Source organism: Jaculus jaculus, chromosome 5 (genome assembly GCF_020740685.1).
Source record: "Jaculus jaculus isolate mJacJac1 chromosome 5, mJacJac1.mat.Y.cur, whole genome shotgun sequence".
NCBI lineage: Eukaryota > Metazoa > Chordata > Mammalia > Rodentia > Dipodidae > Jaculus > Jaculus jaculus.
Genome location: NC_059106.1, coordinates 130526551 through 130551500, shown reverse-complemented (window position 1 = coordinate 130551500; position 24950 = coordinate 130526551). Strand labels below are relative to the sequence as shown.

The window sequence follows — 24950 nt, the reverse complement described above, 5'->3', positions numbered from 1 at the left end:
ATATTTATGCATACATGCCACTTGCTTTTGTTTAAGAAATACTATACATTCTATTAATGAGATACTTTTATCATAAGCACCACATAATTAATACTTTGTACACAAAACTGGACATCACCTTCATATTACAAAATAAAGGAATGTATACATGTTCGCATCCAAGTCTAGTCATTAACAGTCCTTATTTTTAAAGTTGCTTTGGCAATGCCTATGTGTCAGCATCAGTGTCAGACAAAATGAGAGTGAAACCTTACCTCGCAAAACCCTATATCTATCTATCTGTCTTTCTATCTATCTATCTATCTATCTATCTATCTATCTATCTATCTATCTATCTGTCTGCCTTTAGACCTGTATTAATGAATTAATATTGCTCAGCCATAAGTAAGAATGATATGATGCATAGGTAGAAAATAAAACTTAACAAGGAAAGCAAAAGAGGCTTTTGGGTTTAGTGGATTCTTAGCTCAGAGTCTAGCCAGTTACAGGCGCACAAAGTCTCAACTAGGTTTTGATGTCACGGAGGAGACAAATATGAGGAGAAATCAAAAGACAAATATTTTTATAACATATTTGTTCACATTCTATTTCTGAGAAATATATTACTGTGTTCTCCCATATTCAGGCAAAGTATGTATTTCTGCTTGTTTAGTAGTGTACTCACTTTTAGTACTCTTAATAATTACAATAGTTATGAAAAGAGGTTGGCCAGCATGGTCATAGAAAAGAAAAATAGCAATAATAAACACCTTTCACAAAAATTGAGATAATATAATTTATTATAACGTTCCAAGATGCTTTTTAAAACACTGTTATTGTCACAGGACAAAACTATGTAACCAGTGAATTCACAGAGAACTTACAATCAACACAGAACTCATAAATTTAGCTCAAAAGTCCTTTTGATAATCCCATGCCATCCCAAAGTGCTCCAGGCTTGTCTTCATTCACAGCATAAACATTAAGAACACAATCATACACTTAGGAGCAAGTTAGCAAAGTGAGAAAATAATGTATAGCATGGACACAGTTTCTTTATGCTTGAAATAGCCACAGTCTCTAAGCTGTGTTGCATGAACAGCTATATCACAGTTTTATCTAACGATCTGATCTGTTCAGCGGCCATAGAAGACACTTTAAACGCAGTATTTCCAAAAGCAAGCTAAAGAAGAAAACAAACACTTATTTAAAGACAGACATTTATTAAAAACAAACATTTATTTAAAGAAGACAAACATTTATTTAAAGGATATTATATATATATCACATTTGAGGAAAACATTAAGTTGCCTGAATAAAAGACAGACACTAACTAGAAAGGGTCTTTATATAGGAGCTGCTGGCTTTTATGCACCTATAAATGAAGATGAAATAAATTACAATTTCAGGTTCTTCTCTACTTGTCAAGTACAAGCCACACAGATTAGAAAAGGGTCCCACCACAGGAATTTTTTTTCTTTTTTTTTTTTTTTTTTTAGTTTTTTGAGGTAGGGTCTCACACTAGACCAGGCTGACCTGGAATTTCACTATGTAGTCTCAGGGTGGCCTTGTACTCACAGCGATCCTCCGACTTCTGCTTCCTGAGTACTGGGATTAAAGGCGCGCATCACCACACCTGACATTTTTGGGGTTTTTTTTTTGTTTTTTTGTTTTGTTTTGTTTTGTTTCTTTGCCACCACAGGAAATTTTATTGAACAGCCCTGTTCTGATGCATGCCATGTGACACAGTCCAGAGAGCACAGTGGCGGCTGACCAGTGAGGCTCACACCTCCATGTTTCACTGCAATGCTGAAATGCTCAAGAAGAAGTCTCAGAAGCAAAAAGCAGTGCTACAAGTACTCCTATATGTTGAAGAGGAAGACAGTGTAAAGGTCACTTTATATATCACTAAATGCTACTTAGGTAAATTAATTCTTATTTGAGAGAGAGAGAGAGAGAGTATTGGCCTACCAGGGCATTGCCACTACAAATTAACTCCAGTTGCATGTGCCACCTTGTGCATTGGGTTTTACATGGGTACTGAGAATCAGACTTGGGCCATCAGGCTTTGCCAGCAAGCACCTTTAACTGCTGAGCCATCTCTCCAGCCCTAGTAAATTATTTTCTTATTGTACTGGATTTTCATATTCAGATCATAAAATAGTACTTTCGACAAATCTACTCAAACACAACAGCATTTGCATCTTCAGGTGCATCAATAAGTCATTTCAAATCATCTGTAGGCTGTTTTCCTAATCATTGCAGTAGCTTCATCTAAATTTCCCTAATTTCTTTCTATTAGGATGGCTGACAATATTAAAACCTTCATAAAATGGGTATTTGGTCTACTATGAATGGAATGCGTGAAGAAAAAAAAATTTTAGTGCTGGAGGGATGTCTTATCACTTAAGGCATTTGCCTGCAAATTCAAAGAACCCAGGTTTGATTCCCCAGGACCCACCTTAACCAGATGCACCAGGGGGCACATGCATCTGGAGTTTGTCTGAAGTGGCTGGAGGCCCTGGCGTGCCCATTCTCTCTGTCTCCCTCTCTCTCTCCCTCTTTCTTTGTCAAATAAATAAATAAAAATAACTTAAAAAATTTGAATTCTCATAGTGAAAGTAAGTCATTCATTAAAATAAATGATAAAGGTTTATATGACTGCCCAGCTCAACTCATTGTTTAAAGCACAACCCCCAAGCTCATCAATTACATATGCACAGTGGAGTAACAGCGCTCACTCCTGTACCGAAACTGCATTCAACCCCAATGGAAGCAGAAGTCTATTTTCAGACCCAGGACTGAAGATCTTGGCCCCCTAATCCAACCCTCTTTTAAGAGAATGCTTTGCATAAATCAATGTGCAATGTGTCCTTTCAGATATCTTTTGCAGAAAAATATGAGCCTACATGTGGCCCAAATTCATACCACCTGAGCAATGCAATTAAGTTTGCAATGGAATGTAGTTGGAAGAATTTTGAGGCCTGGATGAAGGGTGCTGCTCTGAGGTATGTGACTCAAAGAACAAATTTTTCAAGGCTTCCAAATCATCCACCAGTTTCATGAAGTAAAACCCCAGCATGCATGTTGGGTTCCCTTGATACCTGCCTAATTCACTCTTCCACTCATTGTTTTAGCTCAATGCTAGATATTGGGCAACTGTGTTATCAGATAACTACTGACTATATACTAAACTTTGAAAGATGTTTATTTCACAATAAATGCAACTTCTTACTGTCTTAGTCTGAATTTCTAGATCTATTTCACCATCATAGATTTTTATTCCTGGTAGTCACTTTTTAAACCCTAGCTTCACACCTAGTCTGGTAGACATTTTTGTGACATAACCTGGCCATCTCCTAATTTATCATCACAAATATTTACTTGGTTTCTACCACATAAAAACATGCTTTTATGTCTTGTGGCTAAAAACAAACAAACAAACAAACAAACAAAAAGCTTCTTTAACCTTGCTACTTTTCTAGTTAATGTCTTATTGTTTTTGTCTATTTGTATGTTTTAATTTGGAACACAATTCTTCAAGAGTATCCCTTGTGGCTAGAAAGATGGCTAAGCAAGTAAAGGCAATTGCTTATAAAGCATATCAGCTCTGGTTCAATTCCAAAGTCATCCACATAAGCCAGACACAAAAAGTGAGGCAAGTGTCTAATGTTTATTTGCAGTGGGTAGAGGTTCTGACACACACACACACACACACACACACACACACACACACACACTAAATAATTTTTAAAAACAACTGTCTCTGTACTTTCAGTTATTTAATCATGTTGTTTTTAACAAAAAGCAATTTGTGTCAAGGCTATTAGTGACTTTTGTTGTGGCAACCCACTGTAAGGTCCCAGTTCTCATTCTCATCTTGTTGGATCTACTATAGCTTAAAACACAGTCAAACTCCTTCCTTGAAGCTTTCTTTACCTGGATTCCAGGCATTGTTTTCTTTGTCCATAGCTGTTCCCTGCTCCAAACTGTTTCACTGATCTTCTCTCATCTGCCCAACAGCTGATCTTTGCTTGTCCTTGGACTCATTCCTCTGACATGTCTCTCTGTCTGGAGTTACTCCATAGATGATTTCATCAGAATTACAATAGTAAAACTGCTGGTACAAGGTCAAGTTTATATTTCCAATCTGGGCTGCTTACATAAATTCCACATTTACTTATCAAATGGACTACTAAAGTCAACACTAAGGAGACTTTTTTCTTCATAGCATAATAACTTCAAGTGTCTGTGTAGAAATCAGATTCCCCAACTAGTCTTTGTGTTTCTGGATAGTCCTCAAGTGCCTCAATCTTACTATGTTAGAAGTGGCATCGTGCAGTTCAATTTACAGGTAAGAGCATATTAACCCTCAACCCTCTTCTGCCCCACTAGCAGGAGAGTGGAGACTATGTGCTGCACAAAGCCTAGGCACAAAGAAGAGAAAATGACAGATAAAATAAATAGGCTTCTTATAAAATCAAAATAGTAATTAGGGCTGGAGAGAGTGCTTAGTGGTTAAGGCATGTGCCTACAAATCCACAGGACCCAGGTTCAGTCCCACAGGACCCATGTAAGCCTCACACACACAGATAATTTTTATTCAGTTATAAAGAATGAAATGATTAAACTATGTCATTTACAAGAAAATAGATGGAACTAAATATCATCATATTAAATGAGATGAACTGAGATTTTAAAATAAAATTAAGCTGTACTGGCTTAGTAAATATCAGTTGGAGTAATCATCATGGAGAGGAGGGAATGAGACTGAGCCAGTAATGTTTAAGGGACATCCCAGATGTTTTTAGCAAGCTGATATTAAGTTGGGAGTAAGAATACAAAATAATTAGACATATTTTAAGAAAATATTTATGGGCATTTGGATTATTTGGCCATATAACTGAATCCCTGTAAAATACGGTTTTCTGTGTACAAAAGCATCTTAGCTATAATAAAGAATAAAATGATAATTATAGGATAATTACTAAGATGCTTTTAAGTTGATCTTCTTTAGTAATTAGGTCATATAGTATTCTAACAAGCTGAAGAGAATTATTTTTAGCTATATGTATTCTAGGGCATAAAAACGTAGAAAAGAAACCAATTAATTGCCTAAGGTTGCATGAGTAAAAAATATTAATGTTAAAGTCTGAACCTGGGCAGTCTAGTTCTGGAGTCCAAGTTCTTAACCCTGGTAGTTTGAAATAATAAAATATGAAATGTTTTGTATATTCTAACTTGTCAATACTTGATCATCCTCTCTCCTCATTATTATAAAAATATGGGTTTTTTTCAGAAGATTAAGATTAATCATGGGGGGAGAAGTAAAGTTAAATATGACTTAAGAAATCTCCCATCAGTAATTGGAGAATCATAAAAACAAGAGAAAAAAAGGGAGACTGGAGAGCTGGTTTAGCAGTTAAGGTGTTTGCTTCCAAAGCCAAAGGACCCAGGTTCAACTCCCCAGGACCCTGTAAGCCAGATGTACAAGGAAGCACATGTATCTGGAGTTCGTTTGCAGTGGCTGGAGGCCCTGATATGCCTACTCTCTATCTGCTTCTTTCTCTCTCCTTCTCCCTCTCAAGTAAATAAATGAAAAAATAAAACCTAGAAAAGTTTTGAAAATTCAGAGTGAGTCAAAAAGTAATCTCCTTCAAGTTAAATACTCAGGGTCAAACCTTGAGATCATAGCAAATGTTATAGCAATAGAGGTTCTCTTTATGTTAAGGAAGATACTATAATATTTTTAATTGACTTGAAACATGATTTCTCATTTCTTTATTTTTAATATTTTTATATTTTTTTATTTGCAAGGAGAGAGAGAAAAGAAAAGAATGGGCATGCCAGGACCTCCAGCCACTGCAAATGAGTTCCAGACGCATGCACCACTTTGTGCCTCTGGCTTTATGTGGGTACTGGGGAACTCAGGCTGTTAGGCTTTACTGGCAAATGCCTTAACCACAGTGAAGGAGTTAGCAGGGCAATTCAACATACTATTGCTGAACGCCAAGAAGTTTGACAGGAGACAGCCTCCAGCTATCTTAAAACTTCCAGGGAAGCCAGATAACTGGCAGAAAATCTCAGAAAAAGGAGTTCAAAGAAGTACACTGCCTTCCCACTTGCTAATGCTTCTCCCATAAAACCTCCTCGCCTGATGTTTGTTTTTGGAGTCTTTACTGCTAAGATGAGAGAGATCCTTCTGCCACTAAGACCTTCCTCTACTACAGTCTAATTCCTCCACCATAGGTATTCCAACTTAGTCTCTTTTCTTTTTCCAACATGCAGAGCCATCTCTCCAGCTCCATTATTTCTTTTTTGATCTTCTTGGCATCAATGTTTAAGGCAAAATAGATGGGATAGGTCAGAATTTTAAACAAGAAGGAGCTATTTCATTTAAACTGGAGGACTATGACTAATTGCTGCTGCCAACATTTATAAAGTTCAGATACTCTGCATGGGACACTGTTACTGGGGTCTCTTCTTAAAAAGATGAGCCTTAAATCCAGTGTCGTGGCACGTGCATTTATGAGCATTCACCTTTAATCTGAGTACTCGGAAGCAGAGGTATTACTAGGGGTTTGAGGCCATCCTGAGACTACATAGTAAATTGCAGATCAGCCTGGGCTACAGTGAAACCCAACCTAGAAAAAAAAAAAAAAAAGAGGGCGGGGAGAGAGAGACTTGATCTTGAATACCACCATAGGGCTAAATAAATATCAACATTTTTTTTATTCTTAAAATATTTGCACAAGCAATCTTTTGGAAGTCAATTTTACAACTCAAAATGAAAGCTTACCTCGTTTATTACCATGGGAAGAGGATAGATTGTCCACAGCATAAGATATGCCAGAACTCTTTGCATCCGTTATTTGCTCTTTCAACTTTTGTAGCTGTTAAAAATTGAAAATGATAATTAGTCCAACCATCAATGCCGTTTGAAGGGGGTAAGGAAAAGGACAAGAACAAAATTGAGAAAGCAGAGATGTAAGAGAGAAGAAACAGGAAACTGGCATTCAAGTGTTTTGTCTGAGATAGCATGTGATTTAACAGGGTGGGGGAGGGGGGCTTCAGCAAATCAAGTCAGTTCTGGCATACATTCATGGGGAGTCTGAGAATCTATGTAGTGTGGTTAGCTAATGCTTGAATTTCCTGAATTCTCTTTCCTTTCCAACAGTGAGAAGTATTTTGGTCACTATTGTTTCAACACAGCATGCAATTCACCTGAATCTTTCACAAACTTTCTAACCCCTGCAAAGCAACTCCACAAAAGTAGGGCTCAGCTTGAACCACCCATTCCTGGCTGCTCAAAAGAGAGTTCAGAGCAAAATTGTTTCTTGTAATTAGCCATTCAGTTCGAAGAATGATGGGCTGGAACCCAGTTGAATTTTAAGAAATTTAGCAATGATAATTCAAAGATATCTAGACAGAGCTGGTGGATGGAGGACTCCCTGACAGGAGCACAGCCCAAGCAGCTTTTCAAACCAGTAGCATGAAGTAACTGCACAGTTACAACTCTCCCTTGCAGAAAAAGAAAAATGCTTCCACTATTTAAAAATGATAACTTCATGGGCTGGAGAGATGGCTTAGCAGTTAAGCACTTGCCTGTGAAGCCTAAGGACCCCAGTTCGAGGCTCGATTCCCCAGGACCCACGTTAGCCAGATGCACAAGGGGGCACACATGTCTGGAGTTCGTTTGCAGTGGCTGGAGGCCCTGGTGTGTCCATTCCCACTCTCTATCTGCCTCTTTCTCTCTGTCTGTTGCTCTCAAATAAATAAATAAAAATGAACAAAAAAAATTAAAAAAAAATAAATAAATAAAATGATAACTTCAGAGGTTAGAGGGATGGCTCAGTGATTAAAGATGCTTGCTTGCAAAGCCTGATGGGAAGGGTTTGATTTCCCAGCACCCATATAAAACTAGTTGCACAAAGTCGAACAAACATTTGGAATTCATTGCAATGGCAAGAGGCCCAGGAGTGCCCATTCTATTTTTCTGTCTATCTGTCTATCTGTCTGTCTATCTATCTATCTATCATCTATCTTTCTGTTTAAAAATAAATAAAAATAATTGAAAATATAGTAACTTCAGAAAATACTTATTTACAGCCCCCGCCATGAACAGATGAGATTTTCAGAACATTTTACTGGGACCACTATGTCGTAGTTATGATGCTATTGTTATCACATCAACCACAGGTTTGACTGTTAGTGATACTGACTTGCTGGGAGATTTGTTCTATTTTAGAATTACTTGACCATTTCTTTACTGAGTTACTTTACTCTTTTTTTCTCTACCAAAAATAAAAGTCTCACATGTAGCACTTTTTTTTTTTTTTTTTTTTTGGAAAAAGAAGCTGTCTTACTAGTTATTATAATTGGGCTGCAGAGATTTCTCAGTGGTTAACAAAAATTGCTTGCAAAGCCTGATGGCCTGGGATACATTCTCCAGTTCCCATGAAAAGCCAGATGTACAAAGTGGCACAAGAATCAAGTTCATTTGCAGCAGCAAGAGGCCCTGAAGCACCCATTTCCCCCACATCTCTCTCTCTTTCTAATACATAAATAATTTTTTTGCAAAGTGGCAGAATACAAAATCAATACACATAATTCAGTAGTCTTCCTATAGACAAAAAACACATATACATAGAAAGAAATCAACTAGGCAGTCCTGTTTTCAGTAGCCAAGCTCACAAAAATCTAATACCTTGTTATAACACTATCCAAGGATGTCAAAGACTTATATAATAAAAACATAAAAACACTCAAGAAAGAAATTGAGGGCTGGAAAGATGGCTTAGCAGTTATGGTATAACAAGGTGCTAAGGGTCCAGAAAAATCCTTGCGCTCCAAACCTTAGGACCACTTTTAATTTTTTTTTTTTTTTTTTTTTTTTTTTTTGGTTTTTCAAGGTAGGGTCTCACTATGGTCCAAGCTGACCTGGAATTAGCTCTGTAGTCTCAGGGTGGCCTTGAACTCACAGCGATCCTCCTACCTCTGCCTCCCAAGTGCTGGGATTAAAGGCACTTTTAATTTTAATCAAAAAATTAATAAAAAAAGAAGACTGAGAAAGATAATTATTATATTTACTGAAGGAAGTACAGAGCCAACAAAAGGCACCCACATGGCTAGAGATCCTACCTGGAAGGTCTGGAATGAAAAAGAAAATTCAAGGAGTTCCTGCCATGGGGGGAGGTGGAGGGGATAAGGAACTTATGCAGAGGGCTGGAGAGATGGCTTAGCAGTTAAGTGCTTGCCTATGAAGCCTAAGGACCCTGGTTTGAGGCTCAAACAAAGAGAGTAAGGGCTAGGGGGGCCCTCCCAACTGGGCCTGGGCCTGGGCCTGGGCCAAGCAAGCCCAGGTCCAGCTGAGGGAAAAACTCACCCACAGCTGGAAGTTCCCAAGTGATCAGAAAGCCTGTTCTCCCCTTGCAAAGGTATTTATAACCTTATGAGAGTAGAATGACTTCTGGATTAGGTGAACCAGAGGGATACCTAGTTGGTTAAGGCTAGGGGCATTCTCAGGAAGAAGTTAATCCTGACACCAAGTTTTGGGGCTGAACTTGACCAACCACAATATTTAAATCCTATGAAAGACGTCCCTCCCAGGAGAGGTTCTGGTTGTTTGTGGAAAGACAGGTATGGGGAACTAGGCAAGAGATAAATCAGATCATTTTGATTTTTAGCAAATGTAAATCTCCCTGTGATTTTTACCTTCAGTGGTCCAGTCACCCTAACTCTACCCCCAACCCCTCAAAGGCACTTGCCTACAAAGCCAAATGACTCAGTACCCACATAAAGGCAGATACATAGGAGGCACCTGCATCTGGAGTTTGTTTACAGCAGCTACAGGCCCTAGTACACCCATTCTGTCTCTCTCTCTCTCTCTCTCTCTTTGTCTCTCTCTGTCTCTCTCTTTCAAATAAATAAAAATAAAATCTTTTTTAAAAAAAGTGAAGAGGACATGAGAAGATAGAAAGACCTACCATGCTCCTGGACAGGTAGAACTAATACTGTGACAGTGGCAATTCTACCAAAAACAATACACAGATTCAATGCAAAACCAATAATAATCCCAGCATCATTATTGACAGAAACAGAAAAAATAATCTAAGAGCTGGGTATGGTGGTATATGCATTTAATCCCAGTCCTCAAGAGGTAGAAGGATCACCATGAGTTCAAGGCCACCCTGAGACTACATATAGGCCAATGGAGCAGAATTGAAGACCCAGCCCTTAGATCAAGTAGCTAACTCTTTGAACTTGGGCAAAAAAGCCAATACTGTACACTGGAGAAGACAGCATTTTCAAAAACTGATGCTGGACAAATTGGATAATCACATGTAGAAAAATGAAATTGGACCCACTCCTCTCACAATGGATAAGAACCAATTCCAAGTGTATTGAAGACTTCAATAGAAGACCTGAAACTCTCAAACAACTAGAACAAAAATTCAGGAGAACTCTCTATGATATATGAATGGGGAAAGACTTCGTAAGCAATACCCCAGTAGCCCAGGAAAGCAAGTAATCACTCAACCAGTGGAGTTTCATGAAGCTAGAAAGCTTTTGTACAAGTATACATAACCAGAGCCACAGAATGAAAGAAAATCTTTGCTATTGACTCAGGCCTAATATCTATAATCTACAAAAAAAAAAAAAAAAAAAAAAAAAACTAAACAATGAAAACATGGAACAGCTGGGCATGATGGTGCATGCCTTTAATCCCAGCACTTGGGAGACAGAGGTAGGAGGATCACCCTGAGTTTGAGACCACTCTGACACTACATAGTGAATTCCAGGTCAGCCTGGGCTAGAGTGAAAATCTACCTTAATAAAACAAAACAAAACAAAATCCACTCAAAAAATAAAATAAGGCAGAGGACTGAACAGGGAATTTTCATAGGAAAAAATACCAATGGCTAGTGCTCACTTAAGAAAATGTTCAACATCTTTAACCACCAGGGAAACACAAATTAAAACAACTATGAGATTCCACCTTACTCTAGTCATGATGGCAATCATTAAAAAAAATCAAGCAACAATAAACATTGGTGAGAATGTGGGGTAATAGGAACCCTCATATACTGCTGGTGGGAAACTTGTGCAAACACTCTGAAAATCAATATGGAGAGTCCTGAAGAGATGAAAATAGACCTACCAGCTGGCACAGCTATTCCTCTACTGGGCATCTACCCTAAAGACTCTACTCTTCATTGCAGGGATATTTGTTCAACCATGTTTATAGCTGCTCAATTCACAATAGCTAAGAATTGGAATCAACCCAAGATGGCCATCGTCTGACAAATGGATAATGACGATGTGGCACATTCACACAATGGAATTCAACTCAGCAGTAAAGAACAACGATATAATGAAATTTGTAGGAAAATGGATGAACTTGGAACAGATAATACTAAGCAAACTCACAAAAGCACAGACAAACAGACACCACAAGTTCTTCCTCATCTGTGGTTCCTAACCTGGAAAGGCTTGAGAGTTGCAGGCAACACAACAGGCTACTCCAGGGATAGATAATGCGGATGGAAGAGTTTGGAGGAAGGGGAATGGTAGATCCGGGGAAGATACACATAAAATTACCCCAAAATGAATTGGTGCCATAGAAACCTTCCTCCTAGATGGTAGGCTAAAAGATATAACCCTCAGTAGGAGTATAGGGGGATTGTCTGGTAGGAAGGGTCCTGGAGGGCTGGAGAGATGGCTGAATGGTTAAGGCACTCACATGCAAAGCCAGAGGGTCCCTGTTGGACTCTCCAGGACTCATGTAAGCCAGCTGCACAAGGAGGCGCATGCATCTGGACTTCGTTTATGGTGGCTGGAGGACCTGGAGTGCTCTTTCTGTCTCTGCTTCTTTCTCCCTCACTAATAAATAAATATATTAAAATAATAATAATAATAAGGGTCTAGAGAGATGGCTTAGCGGTTAAGGTACTTGCCTGCAAAGCCAAAGGAACCCGGCTTGACTCCCCAGTACCCACATAAGCCAGATGTGCAAGGAGGCACATGCATCTGGAGTTCATTAGCAGTGGCTAGAAGTCCTAGCATGCCCATTCTCCTCTCCACACCCTGCCTGCCTATTTCTCTCTTTCTCAAATAAATTTAAAAAAAAATTTAAGTTTTTTTTTTTTTTTCTTATAAAAAGGGGGCCCTGGAGAGAGTGGGATAAAGCCTAATGCTCATATATTTGGCTTCTGGCTTGTAATTCCCAGTACCAGAAGCTAGTTACAATCCACATTTAGCTGTTGACTGGAGAGACCTACAAGGTCCCCAAAACATGACAAGCTTCTGTCAAAGTAATTGATTGCCCACCTGTGGTAAAAGTTTAGACCCTATGCTGAAGATACCACATGCTTCAGACACAAAATGAGAGATCTGACAGGAATCTGGGAGGAAGCCTGTTCCCAGATGGTTAGCCCAGATAGTGCTGGAAAGCACTGTATGAATTGCTAGGGAGAAATGACCAATAACTTTGTGAGTAAGCAGGGGACCTTGCTACATGAAAGCAACCAGCCTGACAATCCTTGCCTACCTGTGCAGTGATGGCACCTGGCCTAGGTGGGCAACCAGTGGCTGTCTGAATGGCTAGGAGATGTGCTAAGATTGGCTAAGAGTAGAGACGAACCTATGAATAGAACTGGGAAACATGTCAAAATCCTATGGAGACCAAGATTATGGACTGCAATCAGAAGTTCCCACTAGTTTTTGGCCAAAAGAGAGTCTCTAAATTAACAATGTTCATCCCCTTAAACCTATGCTGATCTCACTTTCCATTGGAGAATCTTTTTTTTTTTTTTTTTTTTTTTTTTCAGAAGGCAGTGAGAAGCAAGGAAAAGTAAAATTTATCAAACAGACTAGAAAAGATAAGTGACTCAGGCAGGAGATGAACCACCCCTCATACATCAGCTAGGGCCCCAGTGAAACCATGGAGGAACTGCTGGAAAGAGCAAGAGCGCTGCTTCCACAGTGAGCCTGAAAACATGCACCAGCATGCCCGAGACAGATGCTGAGGATACTCAAAACATACCAAAGCAGAAATCCCAAAGCTGCTTAGAGCCCAGCACTAAAGCACCCACTTGAGGAACAAAAGATTATAAGAGCCTCAGGGTGCAAGGGAATATGCAGGCATTCCCCGCCCCCTCCCCCCCCCCCACACACACAATGACTGACTGCTGCTGTCACAACTCATAACCCACAACCCATGGTAAATACCAGCAATCCCAATGAAGAGAGTCTTCGGTGGATGGGGCCAGGGAGGAGGGAAATGGTGGTACCAACACATGATGTGTCCAAACTTTCTACTTTAAAAAATTAAAAAGCTATTAAAATTGAATGTTGAAGTATTTTTCCACTCTCACCTGGTTAAGTTTTTCCAATTTGTTGACCAATTCTACACCTGTAAGAAACATCATCCAATTAAAGATGCAGGTCACAAACGTAATACTTCATTGACTTCAGGGTATGCATTCATAATCCTATGCGAAAGGCAAAAATCTTTTTCTCATGTTTTAACGTCACCTACCTATAACTAATGTAAAGTTCCCAACATATTTTTGAGTGCCCATAATATTGAAATGCAATCAGTAATATTGTGGAAAAATACCTATTTGTAACAATAAGTACAAAGTTTTCAAAAGTAGATCATAGTTCTAGAATAAAATACTATTTTTAAATCAAGCACAATCGTTTTACTATGTTGAGGAAATTTTCATGAAGCACTCCTAAATGGAAAAATAAAAACAAAAGTTGGACATAAATTCTTCATGTAATTCAACCAAGAAGGAACTGTCACCCAAACATGAATGCCAATGCTCCAGGTTTTATTATTTGACTGAATTTTTCCTTTTTATATATATTTTTATTTTTCCAATAAAAATGTTCTACTTAAATTTTACAATATTTTATAATCTTGCTTTTTAAAGTACATATTAATATTTTATGACGCCTGCTGGTGTATGGCTAAATGCATATATTATGTTCACCAAACTGTCTGGTAAGCACTTTTCCTAATGTTCATGCCCACATAGGAATGCTACTCTCATGTTTGATCAGAGAAGCTTCTCTTTTCAGATGGTGGTGACCTCTGGGATGACTCAAAAGGCACCATAGTGTTGAGAAGTGACAGAGGAGTGCTCAGCACCAAAACATCTCTATCACACCTTTCAAAGCTAAGGTCCATTGTGGAAGAGGTGGCAGAAAGAATGTAAGAGCCAAAGGAAGGTAGGACTCTTTAAAATACATTCTTCCAGACACAAAATGGCCTGGATATCCGTGATCTCACAGTGCCTGACACTACCTACACAAGACTATCATAATAGAAGGAAAAAATGATGCCATAAAAATAAAAAAGAGACTGATTGAGAAGGAAATATGATGGAGAATAGAGTTATAAAGGGGAGGGAATTATCATGGCTCATTGTCTATAATTACAGAAGTTGTCAATTATAAAAAAGAAAAAGGAAACAAGAAAAAAGAAGATTTTTATAAAGATTTTGTTTGATTTTTGCCTTTTTTTCCCCCAGTGCTGAGGATCAAACTCAAGGACTCAGGCATGCAAAACAAGAGTTCTACCAGTGCTATGAAACACCATCCATGTAGTAGTCCTCAAACTCATATTTTCTCCAAAAAATAGATGGAAAGCTTTTCAAAAAATTACTTCAGATGTTGTCTGAGAAGCTACCACATTGTCATGGTGTTACATTTTCTCTTAGGCTGTAATCACTAAAATTCTGACATAGTCCTAGGAATTTCTGGTAACAAATCAGATTCTCCACTCTTAATTGAAAACCATCTCAGCTAATGTGGCCTCAATTTCCAATTTATAGTCTCTGTTTTGCAAGTTGAAAGAATTAGTATGATAATGATGCTAATTGTACCAAAACAATATTGTAATTGGATGTGAAATTTGTATTGGAAATCTATCAGTGTAATATTCTTAAAACCTTAGTAAAATAAAATACTAACTACACCTGTGGATAATTGCTAACACGAGGTGAAAATATGAACAGAGGACCATTCCTTAACTCAGCAGTCATCAATCCATTAGAACTACCATGTAGAACAAAATGGGTTTTCAATATTTTAATAACTCCATGGTTTTTAGCCTAGAATATGTAAGAAGAAAAAAGATTTAAATCTTCACTGTAGTATATTCAGCAATATTTATTTAATATAAATTACCATTTAGAGAGAGAAATCTTTTAATTCTTTTACTACATAAACCTTGACTTTATTCTTAACTCACCAATGTTGGAAGGTCTTTGGAAATCAAAATTTTTATTGAGAAGAGCCATCAACAGTTCTTCCTGATGTGTATCTCCTTTGTCTGGAAACAATTCCTTTCCTGGAATAGTCACAAGCCACTATTTTTAATCCAAGTTACTGAAAATACTTCTAAGCAAACGTGATGTGCAGAAAACTCAATGCATATATTCACCAATTAAAGAGGGCTCAGGGCTGTGCGATTCAAAGAAAGAGGCCAGATTAACAACCAGCCAATTGTATGAACATAGCCATCCCGAGAGACAAAACATATGTATCTGAAAGGCTATTCTTAGCAGTGGAACTGCAACTGAATTTACTTTTCTGTCAAGGCGTATTTTGTTAAATAAATAAATAAATCTGGTATTGCATTTAAAATATAGAGTACAAACTAAAATGTGTCCTTAAGAAGAAAAATAACATTTGATTTTGTGATTTTATTGGATAAGCACATTTAAATATGAGCTAATCTGTGTCGTAGGGATTGTTTTGTTTTTTTTTCCATATTGATAACTCTCAGTCTTGATTTATCTCATAGCCATGTATGGCTCAAGTACCCAAATCACTATACTCACTGGAGAAGAAGTTGGGTCAAGAGATTTCATTTGAGCCATGAGAATTACACATGATTTTTATCTTGAGAAGGAGTCTCATGTAGGCCATGTTGGCTCAACTTTACTATGTAAAACAGAGGATGACCTCAGACTTCTAATCCATTTGCCTCAACCTCCCATGTGCTGAGATTGCAGTCATGTGCTATCACATGCCACTTGTGTGGCGTTAGAGTTTGAATCCAGAACCTTGTGCATGCTAGGCAGGCACTCTTCCAGCTGAGTTGCATCCCCAACCCTCAGGATTTTGATTACCAAATGCTACTGAAATAATAATTAGAATATTACAATGAATTTCTGAAAAAAGTTATAAATTTTATAGGATCAATTTTCCACTCATTTTCTCCACATTCTGCTATAGTATGCAGAAACTAGATTAAAGAGTTTCAAATTCAAGTGTGAAAATGCTAGGGATTCAGCTGCAAGAACAGCTCAGAAACTGATTGGATTTTCATGTCAAGTCATCTGTGTCCCTGTGACCAAAATATGTCAGTGAATGAACTAAAGTAAATGGCTACTTAAAGAAAGGCTACTTCAATGATGATTTTAGGCAAGTGACAGTCTCCAATGTTTCTATGTTGACCAAAGATACCTTAATTGCTGTTCATTTTTTTTTAATTTTTATTTATTTATTTATTTGAGAGTGACAGACACAGAGAGAAAGACAGATAGAGGGAGAGAGAGAGAATGGGCTCGCCAGGGCTTCCAGCCTCTGCAAACGAACTCCAGACGCGTGCGCCCCCTTGTGCATCTGGCTAACGTGGGACCTGGGGAACCGAGCCTTGAACCGGGGTTCTTAGGCTTCACAGGCAAGCGCTTAACCGCTAAGCCATCTCTCCAGCCCTGCTGTTCATTTTTTCAATTTTCTTTGCTTCATGAACATAGAAATTATTTGTGTGGGACTTTTTATTGAAAAGTAAAATGTATAATTTTTTAAGTCAATAGCAATGCAGATGATGCAATGATATTTTTATTCTAATCACTTATAATGTTAAATTCTAATCTTTAAAATATTCCACTAGGTCAAAATAGTTAGATTTTTATAGCCAGCTGATGACTGCTTCAGCAAGGGCATGGTGATGCTACTATAAGAGAATCAGAGCTGTTGCTTTCAACTTTGGACATTTTTGAGATTAGGATCTCACTAGAAAAGTATAAATACAGAGATTTCATGTGGTGAATACATAGTACAAGTCTCTTGTGAACTGAAGTCCAGGGGAGGGGGAGAACCACCCCTTTGTTGATGATTCTACAAAGCAGATTGACAAGAATGGCCTGGTGTGGTGGCACATGCATGCCTTTAATCACAGCATTGAGGAGACAGAGGTAGGACGATCTCTGTGAGTCTGAGGCCACCCTGACGCTACACAGTGAATTCCAGGGCATCCTGGGCTCTAGTAAGACCCTACCTCAAATAAACAAAAACAAACAAACAAAGAAGGGTGATTATGGACAGTTTGAATGGTATTTATTCAGAGACAAATTACCATCATCTCGCTTTATACCCCTTAATAGCCATGCATTGCCCACCTCTGTGTGTGACCCAATGTCCTTCTATAGCACATAAAAACCTCTCAGATGTATTAATAAACCACAAGCTTCAACCAACCCCAAAGCTACGGATGTCATCAGGTAGCATCTAAGGACTATGATAGATTCCCCACTCTCTGTAACCATACCAATCTGATATTCCTACCTATATATTTGAAAAAATTGTCTTCATTTCCTATGAGCTGTCAGCTTTCTGTCATTATAGAAATTCATAAAACTGTTGCACTTCACAATGTGATATTTGGAGCAATCTGAATCTATGTTTCTGGGCCATGGTCACTCATATTTGATTGAAGAATAAATTACATCTTTTAAAATTGTTTTTTATATGTTTGAAATAGAGAGAATGGGCAAGCCAGGGCCTCTTGACACTGCACATGAACTCCAGACACAGGTGCCACCTTGTGCATCTGACTTTATATGGGTACTGGGGAATCAAACCCCTAATACTTCTTCTTCTAAACCATCTCTCCAGTCCTGAAGAGTTAACTCCCTCCGAGGAGAGAGAGGGCTTGGTGTGGTCACTGCAAATGTAAGGGGAACATTTTCCAAAAGCAGAGTGATTATTTGCCTCTATCACCTGTGTTTCCTGTGACTGCACCTGCATTGTACTTGTACTCGGAAGTTCTTGTCACTGCTTTTCAAGAAAGTTCTTATTTACAGGGCTCTCCAAAGGAAAGGTATTTTGAAGATTTTTTAAAGATTGAATTTTTGAAGGAAAATAAGCTCATAGCTAGGAAAACATAATAATAAAAAAGCTCTCTGTTTCTTTTTTTCCATTTTTAAGTTTAAGATGTATACCTTAAAAAATATATGTTGGGAAGATGGCTCAGTGGATAAAACATATATGCTATAGAAATGTATATACCAGAGTTTCTATCTCCAGAACCCACAACATAGCTAGGAGCCCTTATGGGCTTCTGTAATGCCAGCATGCCAACAGCAAGATGGAAGATAGAGACATGAGGGTTTCCTGGGAGCTCAGGGACCAGCTAGCTAGCGTATGTAGCTGTGCATAACGAGAACAAGAAACCTTGCCTCAAAATGAGGTAGAAGGCAGGGATCAACACCCAAATATCGTCTTCTGGCCTCCATAATCAATGTGGAATGCATGTACTTATACTCACATGAACACACACATGTACATGCATGTGCATGCACGTGCACAAACACACACAGACCCCTAAAAAGACAAGAAGACAAAAAGCAAAAAAAAAAGTATCTTTAAAATGTTCCCATTTTTAACAGTATTAATATTGATGAGGAAAATATAAAAATATAAAATATCTGAATCTAGATGTATGATTGGCACAAAGCTAATAAAACTGCCAGATAAGTGAGAGTGAGAGCTCTCTGGTGCCTCACGGATAATACTGACACGTTACTACTCAAGACACTAAAGTACATCAGACCTGGTTGCCACCGTGCCTTCCAGTCAAATGTGAAACTTAGAGCTGAATAGAAGAAAGAAATGTATCAGAAAGAAATTTAGAAGGCCCCTAGATGATCCTGCACACTTATTTTTGTGACAAGCCATTTTCCCAGCTTTACACTTGTCCATTGTGGTATGGTTTTTATACCACCACACCAAAGGAAAGCTGACACAGTTGTGATGTTTGTCTTGGATGTTATCCACCACTCAATTGGCAGAGCGGCAGGCCTAATGTTATAGTCTACCAGTAAAAAAAAAAAAAACAAAACAAAAGAAAACAAACAAACAAAAAATGTTTATTTAAAAGACTAAAGTTGAATATTTGGAGTACAGATAGAAATGACCATTTTAGTCTGGAATAATTTGTTATATCAGAACGTAATATTCCTTGAAATGTGATCCTCATGTATCCACAGTGACACTGAGATCACAGAGTATACCAGAGAGAGGTATTTCCACTGTGCTGCTCCTGGTGCATGCACATCACTGTGGACAACTGATGTCAGAGTTACGATTTAATTGTAATCTAGCACATGCTTCACAGTCAGATTTCTATTACATGTACATCTGTGACCAGAAGTTACAATTATCATGCACAGATACTAATTTTGCAAAGTCCTCAGCAGGTAATCAAATTTTTCCTCAGATATTTACATTATGTCAGAACCATTAGAAATCTTATTATTTTACTAAGAGTATAATAGAGAGCTACTAACTACAATGATCTTGCCTGGACAGAAAAGGGTAAATTATGAATACCATGAATTTAATCTAGAATCCTTGATTCTAACCTCTGAATTTATTTGAATTTGTTATTTTCCTTGAAATAGGATAATCTTTATATATAAATGTTTTAAGGATGTTCTTTCTGCTACCAAAGAAAACTCCTAATATTCATTTAATATTCATTGGTGTTTCAAACCAAATTAGAGGAAACAAAGTCTAGTAAAGGTGCAATGGGTCCAAAAGTAGGAAACTTGATTCTTTTTCATTGTGGTGTAACAAATTTATTACATTCTCTCCCACTTCCTACTCTGTAAGATAAGAGACTATTTCCTTCCTGACAAAAAAGTTAGTTATTTGAAAAAAATCCTAGAATTTCAAAATGGAATGGATATTATTTTAAGAACATTGTTCTAAGTCAATATTTTAAAACACAATGAAATGTACAAAAGTTTCAGAAGTTGTTTATGTAAAAATCAGCACAAGCCCAACTCGACCAAGCCTCATATTTAGAGCTATTTCTACAATGGACTGCTATTTCTATGATTGAATGTCCTGAAAAGTTTAGAGACATTTAGTTGTTAAAACGTGACAAATATAAAAATTTACTTCTACAAATGTTATAATGGTATATATTTTATAAAAGTCACAGGTTAAATTATTTCAGTAACGTAAATGCCATGACTTTGTTAAGAATCAGATAACCACAGTCAATACATAATCTGCATGGTAGGACTGGCCTCCTGAAATATTGTGAAGACCTCCCCATGCATTACTGCCCTCCAATCTCTTAATCACATTTTTATCTTCATAGTTTTTTTTTTTTTCTGTGAGATACACTCCTTTCACAAGTAATGTACTAACAAACTCATAATGAAAATCATTTTCTTTCTCCAAGGTATGCCTTAAGAATTTACAAAGATATGTGACTGGCTGTATTTCTGTTTGCACCTTACAAATATTTGGGTAACCAGTACAAACATAAAACAGTTGTGCCATGTCTACAAAGAAATGTGAAGTTAACTAAGTACAATGTTGGGCAAACTTAGTACAATTTACCTGAGAAGAAAAGCATCATTGTCTACATTTAATTAAAATCAGCAATTACTTAAGGGAAGTGTAATTGGATTATATTATTTTCTTAAAACACTATTTTAATAATGGCAGAGAAATCAGTGGTGAAAACCAAAAGATAAGGACTATAGAGTCCCGTGCACATACCTGGAGTAATATACGGCCATCCTTGCACTGATTCCCAAAGGATCATCACAGATAACAAAGTCAGTAATCCAAAGCAAAGGGAGGTTGTAAAGATTTTCATGTTAAAAGTCTCCTAGTCCTAACAGAGACACAGACTTTCCAGGTCAAGACAAATACTCAAATGGCTGTGGGATGCAAGGAAGCTAGCCTTTAATAGCCAAGCGTGCTTCAGTTACAAATCTTCTAGATAAAAAAAGAAATTCATAAAATTAATGTATCCTGCCAACATGATTCACTCCTTGGAGAAGTGACAGATTGGCTACAGAGTCAAAGGCATAAGGAGCCAGATCAATATGTCTCCTGCCTGCCCTCTTCAATAAGAGCAGACATTTGTATGCAAGCTCACGCACTCAAACACATGGACAAGCAGAAAAAAAGTATTCTGAAAGTAGGATAGGTAAGCTGGATTTTCATAAATTTTTGTTCCATTTCCTGATTTGAGGGCTCATTATTCTCAAATCCAATTACTATCAAGGCTGAGAATATAGGAAGCAGGTAAAAAAAAAAAAATGGGACTGGTATGACTAATTTAGAGCCAAGTGATCACACTTTTGAAGAGTAACACACACTTCTTTCTTCACCAAGCACATAGATTGAAGTTGGGAAGAGCTCACATTCGAAATGAGCCGTAATGGGATAACATGGCCAGCTCACTGTACTGGAGAAGGATAGCTTCATTTTATTGCAGTCAGCACTTTTCTAAATTAAGGCTCAATTTAATTAATTCAAAGCCGGCAAATGTCCCATCAATTACTCTCTTTAATACTTGCCTTAATTGTGATGGTCATCTTTTTAAGTCAGAGTCCTTCGATTCATCCTGCATTCCAATTTTATGGCTCTCGAGATACTATAGAGCCTCTAGTTCGTGCCCTTTCTCCTCCCAAGGGGCGTGGGATGCATCAGCAAGAAAAGCTCAGTTCCAGTACACACTGGCATGCAATGATGAGCAGAAGAAATAACCAAGCCTTTCATGAACTCGTCTTGATGTTTTTCTGAATAAAATTTAAGTTGAGGACTGGAGAGATGGCTTAGTGGTTAAGCGCTTGTCTGTGAAGCCTAAAGATCCCGGTTCAAAGCTCAATTCCCCAGGACCCACGTTAGCCAGATGCACAAGGGTGCGCTCGCGTCTGGAGTTCGTTTGCAGTTGTCTGGAGGCCCTGGTGCTCCCATTCTTTCTCTCTATCTACCGCTTTCTCTCTCTGTCACTCTCAAGTAAATAAATAAAAATTTTAAAAAACAGTTTGAGTTTTGTTTGTTTTTACAGAGTCATTTTCCATTGTAACTCTTAACTGTGCCCTTCCATCACTTCAGAGCTTTTTCTGTCTGACTGGAGTCCTTTATTCCATAATTTCTTAAACATTTTTTGTTTTTATTTTTATTTATTTATTTGAGAGCGACAGAGACAGAGAGAGAGAAAGAGAGAGAGACACAGAGACAGAGACAGAGAATGGGCGCTCCAGGGCTTCCAGCCACTACAACGAACTCCAGACGCGTGCACCCCCTTGTGCATCTGGCTAACGTGGGTCCTGGGAATCGAGCCTCGAACCAGGATCCTTAGGCTTCACAGGCAAGCGCTTAACCACTAAGCCATATCTCCAGCCCCCATAATTATTTTAATCCTCATATTCGAAGCCTCTGAACAAATGTCTCAGCTCTAAGACATTTGTATCATTTAATCTACTTATTTATTTTATTTTTACTTTGAGTCGTATCACCTCCTTTTTGTCCTTCTGACTGCCAAACATTTTGCTTAGATAACCTATCTCAAAATCCATCTTTCTCTCCTACCATTCCATGTTTGTGTACATGCCTCCACTATCAAACTGAAAATACTTCAGGAGCTTCCAGGGCACTTTCTGTCTATAGAGGAAAGTATTTCGGTGATTTGAAGAGAAAATACATGAGAACATGCTTGATGTGTAAATAAATACCTGAAATACCTGAAAAAAATAAGATAATTCCACTAATTCATATGTGGCTGTGGTGGTTTGATTCAGGTATACTCATACACTTAGGTGTTCTGAATGCTAGGTTCCCAGATGATGGAGATTTGGGAATTAACGCATCCAGGAGGGTGTGTATTGTTGTGGACAAGCTTATGGGTATTATAGCCCCTTTCCCCATGTCAGTGTTTGGCCCACTCTCCTGTTGCTATGGACCACCTCACGTTGGCCAGGGGATGATGTCCACCCTCTGCTCATGCCATTGTTTTCTCCTGCCATCATGGAGTTTTCCCTCAAGCCTGTAAGTCAAAATAAACCTCTTTTTCCCACAAGCTGCTCTTAGTTAAGTGATTTCTACCAGCAATGTGAACTTGACTGCAACAGTGGCTATAAAGTCAAATGAGTTGAATAATACTTTATGTTAATTCTTAAGTCTCAAAATTTAAGAATGAGCAGTATCTTTGAGTCTTGATTCTAAGGACTTCTCAAACTTCTCAAAAATCATATAAAGTTGGGAAATAGGAAATCAGTATCACTTAATATAGAAAAAAATATATAAATATCCCTTTAAAATAGTATAATTCCAAAATAAATATTAAAGAAAACATAAGATATAAACCAAACAATAAGTCAAACCAATAATCCAAAATTAAGAAATGTTAATATTTCACTGTCTAATGGGAAACTTAACTATGAACAAGATTAAACATATATTCACTTATGTTTCCATAATTTAAGTTTAAATACATATTCACTTCTGTTTCTATAAATTAATTCCATAACTAGAAATACATATAAGATTTTCTATAAATAAAATTTTAAACATAAACATGAAATGAGATTTACATATGTTTCTATTTATTCTAGTAAGATTTTATTTTTAACTTTAAAATAATGTAGACTGCAAGAGGAACCACAATTCTCATGGTTCTTTTTTTCTTTTGCTGCTGTTGCTTTTTCTTCTTTTCTTCTGCTTCTTTCCTGTAGGTATCAAGCCTAGGACTATGTGCATGCTACTGTTCCACCAATTGGATACACACTCAACTTGGAATGTTTTAATAGTTGCTTTAAAATAATTGCAACTATCCTCAAAAAGGTGAATGAGATGATTCACTCTAACAAATGTCTGTTTTTTTAACAAATGATTTTTCTTCATTGCTTTTATTACACAGTTTTGTTTTAGAAAATGTAATGCAAGCTCACAAATCTTTTCTCCTGTCATACTTACAGAATATTGACAGTGATGAAAAATAAGTCTCAAGCTGTATTTCAGAAATGAAGGCGAGGAAGACTCCCAGAAATGAAAAGTTCAGTGGCTTCAGAACACAACTGGCCATCACACTCATGAGCTCATATCAGCAATGGTTTCTAGCACAAGATGGAACCCATCAGCATTCCATCATGGATGGGGAGAGGCTCAGAGGGATCCACCTCTCCCTGAGGAGCTTTGGGCAGTTAAGAGTTCCTGGGGGAAGAGATTTTCTTCAGTGGTGTCGTCATTTGTAATTTGCCCATGTTCTAATAAATAATCCCCTATTTATGTTCATGCATGCAACCCTAATTAAACTCATTTAATAGTTTTAAAATTTTGTATTTATATGTTCATTTGAGAGAGAGAGAAAAAGAAGAAAAAGCAAGACAACCAGATAGAAAAAGCAAGAATAGGCACACCAGGGCCTTTAACTACTGCAAATGAACTCCAGATGCATGTGCCACCCTGTGTATCTGGCTTACGAGGGTCCTGGGGAAGTGAACCTGAGTTCTTAGGCTTGGCAGGCAAGCACTTCACCACTAAGCCATCTCTCCAGCCCTATTTAATAATTTTTAAAAAGTTATAAAAGCAGGAGGGGAACTTGTTGGGAAGAGAAGGTAGTGCAGTTGGAAATGAAGAGAGGGTTATAGGGTATGAATATTATCAAAATACCTTATATACAAGTATGAACTTTTCTATCAATAAATTGTTATAAAAGAATATATAGGGGCCAGGAAGGTGTCTCTGCTCTAAAAGGTGCTCACTTGAAAAACCAGATGGTTCATGTTCAGTTCCCAGGTCACCCACTTAAGCTGGATGCAAAAAACGGGTACAAATATCTGGCATCCACAGAAATCATAAGGTGATTTGCTTGTGCAAATAATCATAACAAGTGTGTGATTAATAAGAAGACTTATTAT

At 37.7% G+C, this 24950-nt stretch overlaps 1 protein-coding gene across 1 annotated transcript; it reads right to left on the bottom strand.

The window, feature by feature from the left end:
* Positions 1 to 1126: 1126 nt before the first annotated feature.
* On the bottom strand, positions 1127 to 20916 carry Uts2b (urotensin 2B). Its single transcript, XM_004654264.2, has 5 exons — positions 20797 to 20916; positions 15242 to 15340; positions 13356 to 13393; positions 6779 to 6872; positions 1127 to 1162 (listed from the first exon to the last, which is right to left on the bottom strand). The coding sequence occupies exons 1-5, from the start codon at positions 20894 to 20896 to the stop codon at positions 1137 to 1139; spliced, it is 357 nt and encodes a 118-aa protein (XP_004654321.2). The 5' UTR covers positions 20897 to 20916; the 3' UTR covers positions 1127 to 1136.
* Positions 20917 to 24950: the final 4034 nt, after the last annotated feature.

What these genes read in the sequence shown, in the direction of transcription:
- Uts2b (XM_004654264.2), bottom strand. Translation starts at nt 20,896, where the DNA reads ATGAAAATCTTTACAACCTCCCTTTGCTTTGGATTACTGACTTTGTTA. An exon ending in CCAAAGACCTTCCAACATTG is followed by an intron (nt 13,394 to 15,241) that starts GTGAGTTAAGAA and finishes TGTTTCTTACAG; the next exon opens with GTGTAGAATTGGTCAACAAA. An exon ending in AATTGGAAAAACTTAACCAG is followed by an intron (nt 6,873 to 13,355) that starts GTGAGAGTGGAA and finishes AATTTTTAACAG; the next exon opens with CTACAAAAGTTGAAAGAGCA.